This window comes from Bos indicus x Bos taurus, chromosome 13 (assembly GCF_003369695.1).
Source record: "Bos indicus x Bos taurus breed Angus x Brahman F1 hybrid chromosome 13, Bos_hybrid_MaternalHap_v2.0, whole genome shotgun sequence".
Classification (NCBI taxonomy): Eukaryota; Metazoa; Chordata; class Mammalia; order Artiodactyla; family Bovidae; genus Bos; species Bos indicus x Bos taurus.
Window position 1 is genome coordinate 59921729 of NC_040088.1, and position 15863 is coordinate 59937591.

Sequence of the window (15863 nt, forward strand, 5' to 3'; positions counted from 1 at the left end):
CATAAAAAGTTGAGACGTAAAGTCTTTGAGTTCTGTTTTGGTCCTACGACTTGGTTTTGTGTTAAGTCAAATGACAGTCCACTAGCACTTGAAGTTTTTAGACTTTGAAAATATTTTTTCATTTTTTATATACATGGTCATATCCAAAGTAAAAACATCACTTGAAACTTTCATTAATTTTTTTTCTTGTCTTAGATAACATCATGAAACACTTGAGAAGAAAAGCCTAGAAAAATAAGTTAACTTCACCAAAATTGGCAAACATGAGTAACTTTTACTTCAAAGATTATAAAGTAAATAAACAGATACATCTTTCCATTGGGCTTTCAAGCAATTATACAACAAAGCATGTACTCTCAGCAACATCACTAAGACAGCAATGGATGTTCTTTAGCCTTTACCTGGTGTAATCCACAACAGGGTTTCCAAAACTTCTGCACATTGTGCTTTTCATATCAAATTTTTATTAAAGCCTTAGCTATTTTCTAAATGAATATCTTTTTTATTGGATTTTTTCCAATTACAAATGAAATTTAAATTTACATCTATAATTAGAAACAACACGTACAATGGGACTGTACAAATTTAAGTCAAAATAAAAATATATGTATTTTGTGGTTTCATAAAACTTTACTGTATCTTTAAAGAAAGCAGAAGTAACAGCAATATATGTAAAAGTAATGATTTAATGACTATAAGCAAGACAGAGCAATAGAATTGTGCTTCTTTTGCAGACAGGGGACAATGAAATGTTTAGCTACAATTTTCCCATACAAACATGAAACAATATTCATAGAGAATAAACACCCTCACAAATAACTGATGGGTGATGAACACACACCAAGTCCGACCAAAGCAAAACACAATCTGAAAATTTGGGGGGGGCGCATATTCATATTTTAAATTCAACATGCTCACTCTATTTAAAAACTAATACCTGTAGAAGCTCACAATAAATTGCTTCTATTTCCAGACTTTACAGAGAGGGTAAATTCCATTGTTTACAATTGTAAAAGCAATTCTTAAATTTGAGATTTCCACTATGCCACATATTAAAATAATTTTAGATAAAAATTTTCTTTCTCCAGCAATCTGGCTTATTTCAAAATCGGTCTTAGAATTACAGTAATCAATATGCATTTTAAAAACACATTAATTACCATCGTAAGCAACAGGAAATGACGACAGCATTTCCAAATCCCTTAGTGAAAAGTTTTCCTTTAATGCAGCAATTAATTTTAAAAGTAAAAGGTATTACTAGAGAAAAATCCATATGACAATAATGCCAATTGCTTCCAATGGAACAGAAGTTAGATATCCACGTTAAAAATATTCTATGCTGATAAGGCTCAAACATAGGTATCTGCAAAGGTCGAACCAGTTGGGAGAATTTTAACAACCATCTCTGAATGCATGAAACACAATATTTTCTTTATAGTATTTATAAATATATCATACAATACTGTTTCCTGTTATGTCATATACCAATATGGCATTGTACAACAAGCATAATGCCATCTGATTCTTACAAAAGCGAATCATTTAAACAAGTCAGTAAAATAAACGGTAGTACCCGCTTTTAGGCATACAGATTGTAAAACTGAAGTTACTTTCCTTTGATCGGTTTTGCGTAGCAACAGAGAAGTAAAAAATCGAACAGGAATCAAAATGGCTAAATATGCAAGAAATTGTTATTCACAGTGACATGGCTACATAGAATGCATTATTCTATGCATATTCTTTCCATTTGTTGAATTTCAAGATAAAAAGCACTTGTTTTCTACAGGTTCACAAAACAGCATAGTAACAAGAACAATCAAGGAGGATGTAATGGAGGTTTCGTTAGTTGAGATTAACAAACTACGGCCCAATGTTTATATCCACTGCAGAAGATTTTCAAATCCAAACAATGGTGACAGAAACCATTTCACATCGGTCCTAACACAGAAAAACATCTTGCCTGCTTTCTCTGAAACTAATTCTTTCGAGAAATGATCTTTCTTTTCCATTAACGTCCATATGAATATCACATCTAGTCCATCTTTTATAGTCAAATTTAACTTCACTACAAAAGAAAGCAAATTGGACGATAGTCACATGTATTAGCATCTATAAAGCTGTAATGGCATGAAGATATCTATATAAATCAAGGGTTTAAAATTTTTTTTCCCTCAACAGTCTCAGGTATCAACCAGATGAAGTTGCTGACGACCCATTTACTGATGATTTTCGAGGTCTATTGGCAAAGGAAGATTGGTGGTTACCGCTGGGGCTGCTGCTGGTTCCATTCATAGTACTGGAAATGTGAGGAAACTGAGGATGAGGAGACTGGACTGGAGTGCTGGGACTGGGCAAACAGGAAGAGGTGGAGGGGATGCCTCCTGCTGGGCTGTTGGCCTTGTCACTCCCAGAGTCACTTTCCAGTTCTCCAGTGTTAGTCAGTCCATCTCTCTGATGACTGATCTTCATTCTTTTACAAGTAGGTCGAACTCTGTATTTCAAAGGAAGTGGGCCATTCTACAAAGTTAAGAGGGGGGGAAACAAATCAGTCTTAGATCTTTAAGTACAGCTTACCAAAATAATCTATGAGCATGAGGTATGCTTACTTACCCTTCTCCAGGTATAAATGTAGGCAATATCCATTAGTGTATAGTAATCTTTTAAAGGTTCCTCTTCATACATGACATCAATCTGTTGATAAACAACACTTCAATTATTAAGCATCACAAAGAATTATGGTGAATATAGATTTTCTGATCATCTAAATATAATCCAAAAATGATTTAAAAAAAAAAACAAAAACGCTTTTAAAAAACACTTTCTCCAAACATTTGGGCAAAGCAAAAATCCCTCTTGGAACCTCAAATGAGGAAAAACTTCTTGAAATCATTAAGGGATTTGCTTTCATAGCATAAAACAGGATCCATACCAAACATTTAAAGAGCTATTTTCAAATAAAGTACCAAGTTAAAAAAAAATGTTGCTTTTTTGGGTTTAGAATGCAAAAAGAAAAAGGTCACTGAATTTTTTTAAAAAGCATTTACATCAAATGCATGAAAACCATAAAGTAGATACCTGGAAAGTATTAGGTATGTCCATTTTACTTCTGAGAAACTTTCTTAGGTGCATTACAGTCATTGCTGCTGGGCATCGTAAATATCTTTTATCATTCACCTAAAAGCATATTTAAGAAAAGTTAATTTTTTTAAATTCCTAACTTTGTTTTTCTTTTTAAGTCAATTAGATAGATGTCTGAGTATGATAAAAGGTACTAACACCAAAGCTGAGATTCGACTGTTCTCAACTATACTTTGAATGTGCTATTATTATAAACACTAGATGAACAGATTTCTTCAGTATATCAAAACATTAAATATTACTGAAAATATTTTGTAAGAATAATCATATAAATTCCATCTATTAACTATCAGATATAGATCAACTCTAAAACATCAAATATGATGATTTTCTTCTATTTGATAGCATCATCCAATCCTAGAATATTCCAAAGGGGAACATACACTCTCATAAAGTCGAGAATCTAAACAATGTGTTTTTGTCCATTGAACATACCTCCTCCTTAGATTTCTCTTTGTCCTTGTTTATTTTCCGATCCAATCTAAAAAGCAAAATAATTTATTAAGCAAACAATGTATCTAATAAATATATTAGCATAAAACATATTTCCTAAAGAATTTACCTGTTCTGGTCAAAGAATTCAATGGATAAACTTATTATCTCATCATCAGTTATAATTCTCTTATCTTCATCAGCCACTTCTCCTCTGTCTTCATTAGAGCCATTGGCAGCTATAAAGACATTTTAAAATTCAATTTTTAATAAACATTTAAATGAAATATTACATACATAGAAGAACTGTACTTTAAACTTAGTTTTAATAAATTACTGAATAAGTTCTCCCTCCAAATAAAATGTCTTTCCCATTCCAAAGGGTTTACCATCAGCTGAAGGATGAGCGGCATAAAAATCCCTTCTTCTCTTCATTTCATCTAAAGAGAATAAAAAGACAAATATTTGGTGTAGCAGGTAAAACTGGTAAATACTTTTAAAATGTTTATTTTTAAGCAAGTTACTCACTTTTGAAAAGCCCTGGAACTAATTTGTATACAATATCTTGAAGAGTTTTATCTGACCTGAGAGAATAAATTAGAAAATAAAATTTCAATATAGCAAAAACTATAATGTTCATACGTTGCAACACATTCTTTGTTTTCTTTGTGTTATAGTATTTAACTTGATTGTGACACTGTTTATAACTACATCAACATAATTATGGGGATAAAAGTTCTTTATGTGGTAGCACTGTCTTAAATTAGAAGAATATTTCATTTTATTCACTAATAAATTCTTCACATTTCACCAAGAGAAGTGTGCTTTTCAAATGACCAAACTAGCTAATATGAAAGAGAACAAAGAAGAGAGAATGGAAGCAGTTTAAACACATTCACTCTTGGCCTGTCACAAGGTCAAAAACAATGCAAAAATGGAAAATTAATTCAATTTCTAAAAGATGGTTAAAAAAACTCAAAATCTGTTTAGCCATCATTAAAATGGCCAAGAAATGAAGGGAGCTACCCTCTACAAAACATTCATATCAGATGGAGACTGAAGAGTAAATTTTGTGTGAAGAAATAAACAATAAATTCAACAATTTATTGAATATTTATGTATAGATTTATAATTTATTAAGTACTACAATTCCAATAAAGATTACAAACAATGATTTTTAAACATTTTCTTACCTTATATTCAGTAGTGGTCTGGTTTTGTGAACTTGGACATCACAGATAGGACAATACTTGCTGGTCTCCAGGTAACGCACAATACACGTTTTACAGACTAGAAGTAAAAACATAAATTTTTTACAGTTCAGGAATTAGATGCTAAACCATAAAATCAGTGTCAGAAACACGGAACTAGTAGTAACAAAATGGTAATTGCCAAAAGGTATTTATAATTAAACTCAGTTGATAGCCTGAGAATACTTACACAATAGTATTTTATTATACGCATTAACAAAAAAGTCACTAAATACAAGAGAAGAAGACAACTTCTTCACTTTGCACCAACATTCTTAAGGATAGCCAGAATTGTTAGTTTTCAAATTTCAGAACAAGATGTTAAATATGCACGACATAAAAAGGTCTAAAACTTGGTACTCACAGGAATGTAGACATTCTATTATGGTTGTGGCATCAATGAAGTACCCTCCACAAAGAACACACATTAGGTGGGGATTTAGCTCAGTGATCTTGATTCTGGTTGTTCGATGCATTTCTGCTTGATAAAAGATCCTGCAAGACAAAGTAATACTGGCTATAATTCACAGAAAGAGAATTGAGATTATCTCCAACTCCCAGGAACCATACGCTCTGATATGTTGGAGGAGTTCATAAAATGCATTTTTAACACTGCAGCAGGATTGTCCCAACATCTTCTACATAAGGAATTCACCGATCGGACCTCGATCAATTCTACTGAAAAGATGAAAAAGAACCCAAAAAAAGTAATATCTGGTCCCTCAGGTCATTCCAGGAGGGAGAAGAAAAGGTCTGAGGTGGGGGCTGGGAGCTGAGAGTATTCGGGCCGCTTTCTTCCATTTGTCCTCCAGCCCAGCAGCCCCACGGCTGCTGCAGACGCCACACACTCCCCGCAGATATTTACCAACCGCGAGGGGTTGTTCCAGGACTCCAAATTTATCGTAAAACTTCCTTACGGCTCTTCGATCGAAAATCCAGGCGCATGCCCCCGCTTCCCAGGGGTTCCGGTTGTTTTAGGCGGTTCCAGCCACCAGAACCTGGCACGTTTTGACGTGATACAAAGGGAAAGCAAATTCTGCTCTATCTGCATCCCTGGCATTTCCGGAGCTGGGTGCTCGGGCCGCAGGAGAAGCACCTCGAGTCGGCCTCGGGCTGGGGCCTGAGCGCGCGGACGCCCGGGGGCCGGGATGCGAGGGGCGGATCCGGCGGCGCCCGGGGCTCCGTCTCGCTCCGGATTCGGAACTTGCCTCTGTCGGGGTTTCCATAGCAACTTACACTTACACTTGGCATCCGGCCACCGCTGCAACTCCGCGCGCGGAGCCCGGCCGAGCCCGGAGCTTCGGCGGGCGTGCGGGGCTGCCGGGCGGCGGCGGCGGCAGCGGCGGCGGCGGGCACGGGGGAGGGGCCGGCACGGCGCGGGGGCGGGGCCGGCGCGGGGGCGGGGTGGGGTGCGGGCGCGCGGCGCGGGGGTGGGGCGGCCCCACGAGGCCCCTTGACGCTGGGGAGCAGGATCCCGAGCAGGGCGACCCGGTAGGCAGCCCGGGGGACCCTGGAGCGTGAAGTCGTAAAGGAAAATGCAAACCGCACTCTCGGCCATTTCGGACACTCTTGGGGGCCTGTTTCCATGTGGACTCGGCGCGAAGAGCTTCTTTCAGATCTTGACTCGGTCTCTCCAGTTAGCAATCACTAGGTCAAAATTTTCACGAAGGATCTTTTGAGAATTGCCAACTGTGCACTTAACCCGAAACTATAAGGGCTCAAATTGCAGAGATGTTTATTGAAATGAACCTCTTTAATGCTTTCTTCTCTAGTAGGAAGTTCTTCTGCAGATTAGATGAGCGATACAAAGTTTTGGAAAGGCTGAAAACTGAAATCTGTTTTACCGCAGAGGAGGCGAGTACAAAGCCTTGTGTTTTACCTGAACTATGCTGGATGGAGACAAGAAAAACTACTTGAATCGGCGATAGTGACAATAAGTTAAAGAACCGTGTGACCAGCCCATTCCCAACGCTAAATCAACACCTTGTCAGCCCTGAGCATCCACAGGAGAAAAACAAATGTCATTTTCTCAACCTAACCTCCAAGCAAACCTCCACACAATGAAATGACATTCCCAACAGATATCATATATTACAGAAAAGTCACGGGGGAGGGGGCGGCGGGGGGAACTGTCAGCAACTATACACCAGTGGACAATAAGGGAAGTCAATTACTTCGTGCAGCATGCTCGAAAAATGCATTTCTGACTCCTACTTCATTCATTTCAGAATCCGAAATAAGACCAAGCTTCCAGATTTCTCTGAAGCACATTCTCAAAGCTGCCTTGAATAGAAATCTAGGAACTGGTGAAACTTGAAGATGCATCTGAGGTTTTAATTCTCAGGGAATTTCAATGCAGAAGAGGGAAATACTAATCAACACAGCTCAATGGCTGAAACTAAAAGCTTTGGAGTACTGGGGGGGGGGGGGGGGGGGCGGGGGGCGGAGAATGGTAAAAATAAAACAAAGCCTCTTTTATGAAAAATGACCACAATGGCAACCAGTGACTTCAACCAGAAAACGTCATGTGTGACTCCTCAGTTATCTTTGGAAGATTTGTTTAGAGGAATATTGTCAACATATTGTTACTATAAATCTAAGTGGGGTTACAGAGGAGTTGTGGGTGGAGCAGTGTCCCTAAAGAGTAGCAATATTTAATTCTATTGTACTTGGTGATTAAAGACAAGCCTTCTTGGTTCTGAAAGAAAACTCTCCTTGTGAAACAGCAGGACCTTTCCTAGATAGATAGATAGCAAGGTGATACTTCTGTCTCCATGTGAAAGCACATCATGCTAATACCACCGGATCCTGAAGTTCAGGAAGGGGCATTAATAAAAACAGCTGCCTTAATTTCTCCTCTATATAAAACCAACACCAGACAAACACAAATATTAAGACAGAAAACAATCAGATTGAAGTCTCATTTACTTGACCAAAACCCTTTCAAATTCATCTTAAGTCTTAATTCACACAACTCCTTTACTTCAATTCAGAAGACTTTGGCCACAACCCTATAACCATTTATAGTGCTAGTAAGTATCACTTTGTTACTTGTGTAAGAATCAGTTCTTTATCTTTTTATACTACTTGAAAGCACTGGCAGCCTAATAAAGACTTCCAAAACATCTGACATGTTTGATAAGAGTTTCAGAAACAATCTCTTGCACCTTAGAAAGGAAAACCTTCTAGGTTCCACCACAGAAACTGCCAGTTAAGCAAGCAAAAAGGCACCAAACATACTATGGAAAAATACTCAATAGTTAAAACTTGTCATTATAACATACTTAGTTGGGGCAGTCAGTTTAGTTGGAGGCCTAACACCAGTCATGTCAAAATGAAGGAAAACAGAAGCAAGTTCTTATGTTAACAATCAGCTTGACTACTGCAGTCTAAGAAATGCAAATGAACTCCATAACCCCAGTTGAGGCTCCCAGCCCAATACAAGTATGGGTAAAGTTGGGGTTAACTTGACTCCTAGGGAGAATTTCACCTTTTAGGGGCACTGAATGCACATCCAAGAACTTAATGATAGAGCATTAATGACTTAAGTACAACTAAATGCTCAATTTTCTTACAGAAGCGTGTGTGTGTATACAAACACACACATGCATACACAGTGGCTTAATGGCTTTAAAGATACTGTTACTAGGCATAAGTTTATACAGGTAGGTTATTTCAAACACCCTTGCACTTTGGTGCAGATGTATGGAAATGAACTTAATTATTTAAAAATTTATAAATTTGCTCATAAAATCAACCTCAAAGAAATTCTACTTAAAATAAAACTCAAATGTTAATATAGTCTTAAGTTAGCATATGCTGTTAATAATTGGCATCCTTAAGTTTCTAGACTTTAGTGTGGCTTATGTTTCCAGAACATGGGGGTTAAGGTTCCTATAAAACATAAGTTGAACTACACATAACATTCTAGGCATCACCAACCTACATTTGGATTTGAATAAATATGCCCAGGATTTTGCCTACTTTCTGGGAAGGGGTTAATACATGCTTCTATTTCAGATACTGAACCGTGACCACTAAGCCCACTAAATCCTTTTATTGCAATTGGGAATGATCAAAGTCTCTATACTTATTTACTTCCAATTATTAACTGTAAATCTCTGGGAAAAAGATCGTGCTACATGGCTGTCAAACCCAAAAGACTGTATTAACATATGCCATCAACTTTTTAGTGCTCCTTTCTCCAAAGCATCTCTTCACCACATGACCTATGCTGACATTTAGTAAAACCTATAAAACGTTGTAGACTTAAGTCATGGTTCTAAGTGCATCCCATACTAGAGGTGGAAAAAAGAAGAAGAAGAAAAAAAAAAAACTGTAGTCTCTGAGACGGGGGAAAAAAAGAAAAAGGAAAAAGAGAGGAAACCTCTTGCAAGACTAACGTCCATTCACCATCATCACTCCAAAAAAAGCTCCAAATTTGAAATGCCCACTTCCCACTGAGCACCTCCCAAGTAATATTTGAAGAACTTATCCGAGACTCTCAACAAATAACACCTTGAAAACTTTACCATTTTAAACACAAACGCAGGAGACCTTGGAAACAACTGGGAACCGCCATCTTACAAGCCATCTAAATTCACCCAAGTGTCCCTCCAACTTAAGTTAATAACATTTTTGTTCGGGCTCCTTTCAGCCTAACATCCACCTTGGCGGGATCGCGGCCCCCCAAGCAACCCGTCCCTATAAAATGGGGGCGTTCTCTGGCTGTTTAAACCCCTCCAAAGCCCTTTCTTCGGGAGAGGAGGGAAGCCACTTGACCCAAGCAGCTCCCGATTTCAGGCACCCGTCCCCGTTTCATCAAAATCTACCTCTCAACAAAGGGCGCCGTGGACGGGAGAGCCGCAGAGGCTGCAAATAGAAGTATTCTTCTCGGGGGCCATGTGCGTCGCGAGGGTGTAGAGGGGCGCTCGGGGGAGAAAGGAACTAAAACGTGGGGCCGCGCGCGGCGCGTCCGGGCTGGAGCGGGCGGCGGCTGGAGCGGCGCCGAGGCCGGCTGGCGGCGGCGGCGCGGCGCGGGCTGCGGGTCGGTCCCGGCGCCGCGGGAGTCGGCGGGCGGCGGCGGGCGCGCGCTCGCGGGCGCGGGCGGCGCGCGGGGCCGGGCGGCGCGCGGGGCCGGCGGGCGGCGGCGGGCGGCGGCGCGGGGCTCGGCGCCCACGCTGTCAGCGCCCTCCCGGCCGGCGCGGGCGAGGCGCGGTGGGGGGGGGCCGTTCCCCGTCCACCCGCGGCCGGCCTGAGTCCCGCGCGGCCCCCGCCGCCCCCAGGCCCCGTCCCGGAGGCGCCTCGCCTCCTACGTACCCGGAAAAAGCAGCCGGCGAGAGGCGATCGAAGCGGGCGGAAAAGACAATGAAAGTTAAAAGTCGTTCAGCAGAAAATGAATGTGAGCCAAGCGGCCATCTTGAAGCGAGCTGCAGACGCCGCTGTCAATGGGCAACGAGCGCAGCCGAGAGGAGCGGCGGCCGCCGCGCTCGGCTCATGCTGCCTCCCGAGCCCGGCCTCCTCCTCCTCCTCCTCCGCCTCGGCCTCCTCCTCCTCCGCGGCCTCCTCCTCCTCCTCCTTGGCCTCCAACGCCTCCTCCTCCTGGGCCTCCTCCTCCTCCTCGGCCGCCGCCGCCGCCTCCTCCCGCTCCGCACTCGGGGGAGGGAGCGCGCGGAGGGGGCGCAATCAGTATTATTCTGCGGGGCTGGGAGGTGTTTCTAATCCGGATCGGGGCTCCCTCGCCAACATCCCCATTGTCTCGCCCCGATCTCTGCCTTTAATACTACGATTATTATTTCATAGTTGCCGTTGGTGGGGAGGAGGGCGGGTGGGGGGCGCCGTGTGTGTGCGTGCGGAGAGGCGGGGGGAAGGGAGGAAGGCTGAGGACGGGGGAGGGGAGGGTGGAAAAAAAAATGCACCGCTGAAGGCAGAGTGGAAACTGACACCGGCTCCAAAATGGCTCAGAGTCCGCCCGCCCCCTCCCCCCGCCACCCCCCCACCGGGTCACGTGCTCCCCTCATTCCTTAAGGGCGGCCTGGGAATTAGTGTCGGTGTAGTCGGGCCCGCGGCCGCCCCCTCCCCTCGGAGCTCCGCGACCCGGCCCCCTCCTCCTCCTCGCTCGGCGCGGCGGCGGCGCTGGCGCGGCTGCGGAGACATTTCTCCACAGCGCCACACGCGCCACCCTGCTCTCGGCGCGGGCATCGCTCCGGCCCCGCACGCAGCTCAGCCCACCCCAGCCCCCGTTATTTCTTTCTCTCCGCGGTCCGTCTCCGCCCGCGGCACACAAGTCCGCGAGGAGACCGCCGGCCGACAGCCCCGCTCGGCCCCACGGGCTGCGGCCCAGACTCCGGCGCCGCGTCGCGGAACCTGCGCCCGAGTTGGGCTCGCGGAAACAACAGCGCCCGCCCCAGTCTTCCCGCGGCCGCGCCGGCCCCCTTTCCCGCCCGCCAGTGGCCGAGGCGGGGCGCGCGCGGGCAGCCGCTCGCTCCGGGCAGGGGCTCCGCGCGGGGCCGGCCCTCCCAGGCCTCTGCAGCCCCGCGGGCGAGGGTCGGGCAGCGGGCGAGCCCTCGGGCGCAGTTAACGGAACGGACTGGCTCCCGCCGCTGGGCGACCGCGCCCGCTCCCCACGTCCCGAAGCTGGGGTCTTCAAGCAACCCCGGAGATGGCATCCTTTCCAGTGTGTTTAACTTTAATCTTGAGGAGAGGAGATCGTTAAAAGTTAACGCCAATCCTGTCTATGTCTTCAAAGTAATAATTAACAAACTCAAATCCAGACAAACTCTCACCACTCTTTTTGTGGGAACAACTTATTTATTCAGAATGTAATACTGTCTGCTTCCTTTTGGAAGACGTGGAAAAGATCAAATGGGATCAAATGTACGGATAATACTAAAGATTCAAATACTTAGGCAGAAATTCCCTCTTAACCCTTCCACAGGTGTAAAAAAGTGTCAAAACTTATGAGTGACAGAAATCCAAAAGAAAAAAATCTGCTCTGAAAAGGAAGACACCCAGCTCGCAGAAATGGTTCAGCGGACGGCAAGACGTTCCTGGTCTTCCTCTAGATCCGGGCAGATCGTTAACTTTCCCAAGTTACAACTGAGTTGCTCTTTCCAGGCTTTTCGAAGCATCTTTAAGTTTTCCTACTAAGTCCTGAAAGATGTATATCATAGCTCGTTTTTAGGATAAAACGCAAGAAAGAAGTATCCAAGCTTGAGAAAGATGCAAGAAAAAAGTCGGGAGACACTTTCTAAACAATTTAAAATTCAAGATTTTAAACCTTTGACAAACCACTATCAAAGTAAAGTCTTCCTCTAAAATATCTCATCTTCAAAATGCTTGCCCTCAGATGTGAAATACAGTTTCCAACTAAATCTTCTGAACATGCAGGGTTTACCAAAATTAAATTTCTCAAGTTACCTAACAAGGATAATGCTATATTCACATCTTTTGAAAGTTTAAAGTTCAATTAATGGTTACATTAAAACGACTCTGCAGGAGATTCCTTTGGAAAAAATCAATTTCATCAAAATTTCAAGAGATGTTCTTCACTTTTTTTAAGTGTTAAGAAATAAATTCGTTGTCATCTCCATTAATCAATGTAATTTTGAATTTCCCCAGTGACTTACACAGGCAATATAAACAGTTTCAGAATTTTTGTAACTTGCCCCTTTATAAAAAGTCATTTAAAACCACTGTTTAAAAATCATGTTTTGAAAGTTTACTAAATTTTTGAAAGCAAAGAGAACATTTTTCAAAGCCAAGCTTTCTTTTCCTTTGTCTTACTGGCTCAAACACATCACAAATAGAATTTACACTCAACACTACAAGTTTGTTTTAATTGAAGGGAACAGCAAACCAGACCAGTTCTCTATTAACATCTTAATTTCAAAAGCCTATTTTAAAATATTGCTTTTGAAGCCCCCTTCCCAATAATTCCTTAACCAACCTTCATTATCTACTGACAGATGGTTAATTTTCTTTTGAACTTTCCATGGGCATAATTCGCAATTAAAAATCTGTAAGAAGATAGGCATATTCACAGATCCTAATACTGTACCTGTAATTGTTCCATGTTGCAACTAAAACTAATCTCTGGGTGGGATCGGGAGTCAGTGTTCTAGGGAAGAAAAAAGTGCTGTTTATTTAAATCAAGGAAATTGAAAATTTTATTATACATAAATTTTTAGACAGGGCTTCTGTATAAATACCTCTACATTTAAGGTCACCAAATATGCAGGTCTGTACATCTTATCAAGTTGATTGGTCTAAAATAACACAACACAGAGATTTCATTCTTTAGCTCTTTTTTTTTTTAAAGTTCCCTAAATTGCCCTACAGAACATTTGTTAAACTTTACCTTTATCTGATATTCCAAACGCCAAGAAACATCAGTTATATGTGGGAGAGATCTGCCTATACTGAAAGATATAATGATAATTTTGTACATAATAGCTACAGAAAAACTTTCAGTATTTGTTCTTTACCACCTTCTACACCACACACACACAATTTTAATCCATTCTGAAATTAAAACACTGTTAAACTTTATTTCAAGTCCTGAATAGTAAAAGAGCATTTAAAAAATTACCTCAATAAACTTTATCTTTAAAAACATTAGCTTAACTTCAATTGTTTCACTTGCCCTTTGGCCCCTTTTCTTTTGGTCTAGATCCCCGTTTTTTGTCCTGTTTTGTTTCACACCAGCACTCTCCATTCATACCTGCAAGTGAAAAGTGGCTCAGCTTGACACCTTATACAGTACCTACCTTCCCAGTAGGATTTCTAGGGAATTCCTATTATTCTGGTAGGAAAAAAAGAAAAAGAAAACATGTCTTTGCAAACAGAGTAGAAGAAAAATAGTAATTGTTAAGTTTTTAAAATTTAAGTAACCTGATATTCCGTCCAAAACAATTCTATTCTCTCGCTGTCAAATTTACAGTCTTCTAGATAAGTGCTAAAAAAAAAAAAAAAAACGACATTGTTTAGTCTCCATTTTAAAAACTGAAATTTGAATCATAAAGGCACTATTTTAAAACAAATGGATATTTAAATAAATCCTGTACCTTAGAGTTGATCTGTCAGCTCTTTGCTTTCCAGCCTCCAGTATGTAAGTTGCAGCTGCTGCATGACAATGTTTTAAAACCACTGGGTCGATATGTTTCAAGTCTGGGTGATCTATAATAAAAGTAATTGCCAATGATGTCTGTGATAATAAATTCTTTATAGTCCTGTTTCTAAAAAGGTATTTCCATTTGGTGAAGAACTCTAACAAGATAAGAAGAATTCAACTATAAGCACTAGAAATTTTAAGATGAGCAATATGGTCAATGGCAAAACAATGAAGAGCACACATCAATAATCCTGCTGTTACTTGGTCAAATTACCTTCATTTTATTTTACCTTAATACTTAAAAAAAATGTCCTATTGTAAAATATACAGTGGTCATTCTAAAGCTGGATGGAGTAAGTTGAGAGGAAAATAAGATAAATATTTTACATGGTGTCAATTTAAGAATGAATAAACTTTCCTTCTAAAGATTAATTTTAGGGTAGGTAACTGGCTCCACGGACTTTAATACATGGAGGTGGAGGAGAAGGAAAGGGTTCAAAATATTTTCAAGTTTCGACAGTCTTTTTTTTTTGGAGATTAACCCAGGTGGTGGTTACTATTTTCGTTTAAAGAACTTCCACTTTCATGCTTTTGGTACACATGTTTAGCTCGTGAAACTATAGGGGAAAAAAACACAAAAATTTGAATTGTTGAGATATTTATAATTAAGAAAATAATTTAAAAGCGATCTATCTTTAAATATGCCTCCATCCATACTGACACCGCACTCCGCAGTGACCGGACCATTTAAAACAGACTTGCTTCCTGATAACTGATGCGGAACAAAACATTATACACCACATTTTAAGAGTCTGGGCGTGGAACCTGTGCAAAACATGTTGAACTAGAGTGTTGGAATGAGCAGAGGAACTTGAGGTATTCTCTAAGCTGGAAAATGTCAACACTATTTGACCGAGTAATTACTCTGGAAGCAGACCCTTTAAAACCTTCGCCAGCCTAGTACTGAAAACTTGAATCGCAGGGAGCTGCCCTGATGAAGTCCAAGTGTCAAACAGTCTCTGCCCCAGACCAGGGTGAAAACCTTAGATGTTTAGGCCACAAACAAGACTTGAATACCGGCTTTACAAAAGAACAAAGAGCCTGAGAGGGAAAATCAGACCAGGAAAGTGTAGCTGGCGGTGTGCAAGTGCCAAGTGGGGAGAGAACAATGATCTGGGTCCGCTGTGGGTTCTGGCAGAACCACATCCCCACACTCCGTCCGGAGCGAAGGGCAAAGCCCGAAGACTTCCTCTTCCCGGGGCTTTCCCCTTCTCGCTCCTCTTCTCCGAGCGCCCCTCCACCCAGGCCGATCCAGCTCAGAGCCGAGCGGCTTACCTAACACGGCCTCGTCCGCCTGGGCGTCCAGCAGACTCTGGAAAGCCGCCCGGAGGAGAAGCGTGAAGGTGTTGGAGTCGAAGGAGCCGGGATCGGCCAGCATCTGGAAGCCTTTCTGCACATACTCCGAAAGCTCCATTGTGAGCGCGCCGTGACCTTCGACACGCGCACCACGTGACACGCGCCGCGCGCTCAGCTGATGCGGCCGCGCGCGCACGCGGCTAGGGCGGCGGCGGCGGCGGCGGCGGCGGCGGCGCGGGCTGCGGGCCTCCCCGCCCAGGGCCTCCCCGGCGGCCTCCCGGCCCGCGTCCCCGGCCGCCCGCCAGCCGCCGCCGCTTCCGTCTAGTCTTTCCTTCTGCTCCCGCCGCCGCCGCCGCCGCCGCCGCGCCTTAGCGCGAGGGGCGGCCCGGGAGCTTTGTGGACGCGCTCGGCGCTCACCTAGGACTGTCACCGGCTCCTGCGGGGCCCGCGGGAGCGCTCCCGAAAGACCCCGCGGGTGGTGGTGACGGTGTCGGGATCCCGGTCCCCACCGGCCCCGAGAACTACTCCTTCCCCGCGCCCCGCTCAGCGCGAAAGCTGCGGGAAGCTCCAATCTA

General features: G+C 42.8%; 2 protein-coding genes across 5 annotated transcripts; both read right to left on the reverse strand.

Annotated features, from left to right (window-relative positions):
• Positions 1 to 253: 253 nt before the first annotated feature.
• On the reverse strand, positions 254 to 10777 carry BMI1 (BMI1 proto-oncogene, polycomb ring finger). Of its 4 annotated transcripts, none has more exons than XM_027559984.1 (10): positions 10140 to 10777; positions 5185 to 5315; positions 4764 to 4860; positions 4099 to 4154; positions 3960 to 4010; positions 3701 to 3809; positions 3574 to 3619; positions 3076 to 3174; positions 2611 to 2691; positions 254 to 2517 (listed from the first exon to the last, which is right to left on the reverse strand). In XM_027559984.1, exons 2-10 carry the CDS (start codon positions 5294 to 5296, stop codon positions 2188 to 2190), a joined length of 981 nt encoding a protein of 326 aa, XP_027415785.1. In that variant the 5' UTR covers positions 5297 to 5315; positions 10140 to 10777; the 3' UTR covers positions 254 to 2187. The 4 variants fall into 4 exon arrangements, with proteins under 4 accessions (XP_027415785.1, XP_027415786.1, XP_027415788.1 ...); XM_027559985.1 differs by lacking the exon at positions 10140 to 10777 and adding an exon at positions 9653 to 9781; XM_027559987.1 differs by lacking the exon at positions 10140 to 10777 and adding an exon at positions 6057 to 6080.
• An 826-nt stretch (positions 10778 to 11603) lies between these two features.
• On the reverse strand, positions 11604 to 15511 carry COMMD3 (COMM domain containing 3). The gene is made up of 8 exons (XM_027559988.1): positions 15268 to 15511; positions 13886 to 13997; positions 13713 to 13776; positions 13589 to 13623; positions 13180 to 13240; positions 13031 to 13087; positions 12880 to 12939; positions 11604 to 11972 (listed from the first exon to the last, which is right to left on the reverse strand). The coding sequence occupies exons 1-8, from the start codon at positions 15404 to 15406 to the stop codon at positions 11913 to 11915; spliced, it is 588 nt and encodes a 195-aa protein (XP_027415789.1). The 5' UTR covers positions 15407 to 15511; the 3' UTR covers positions 11604 to 11912.
• Positions 15512 to 15863: the final 352 nt, after the last annotated feature.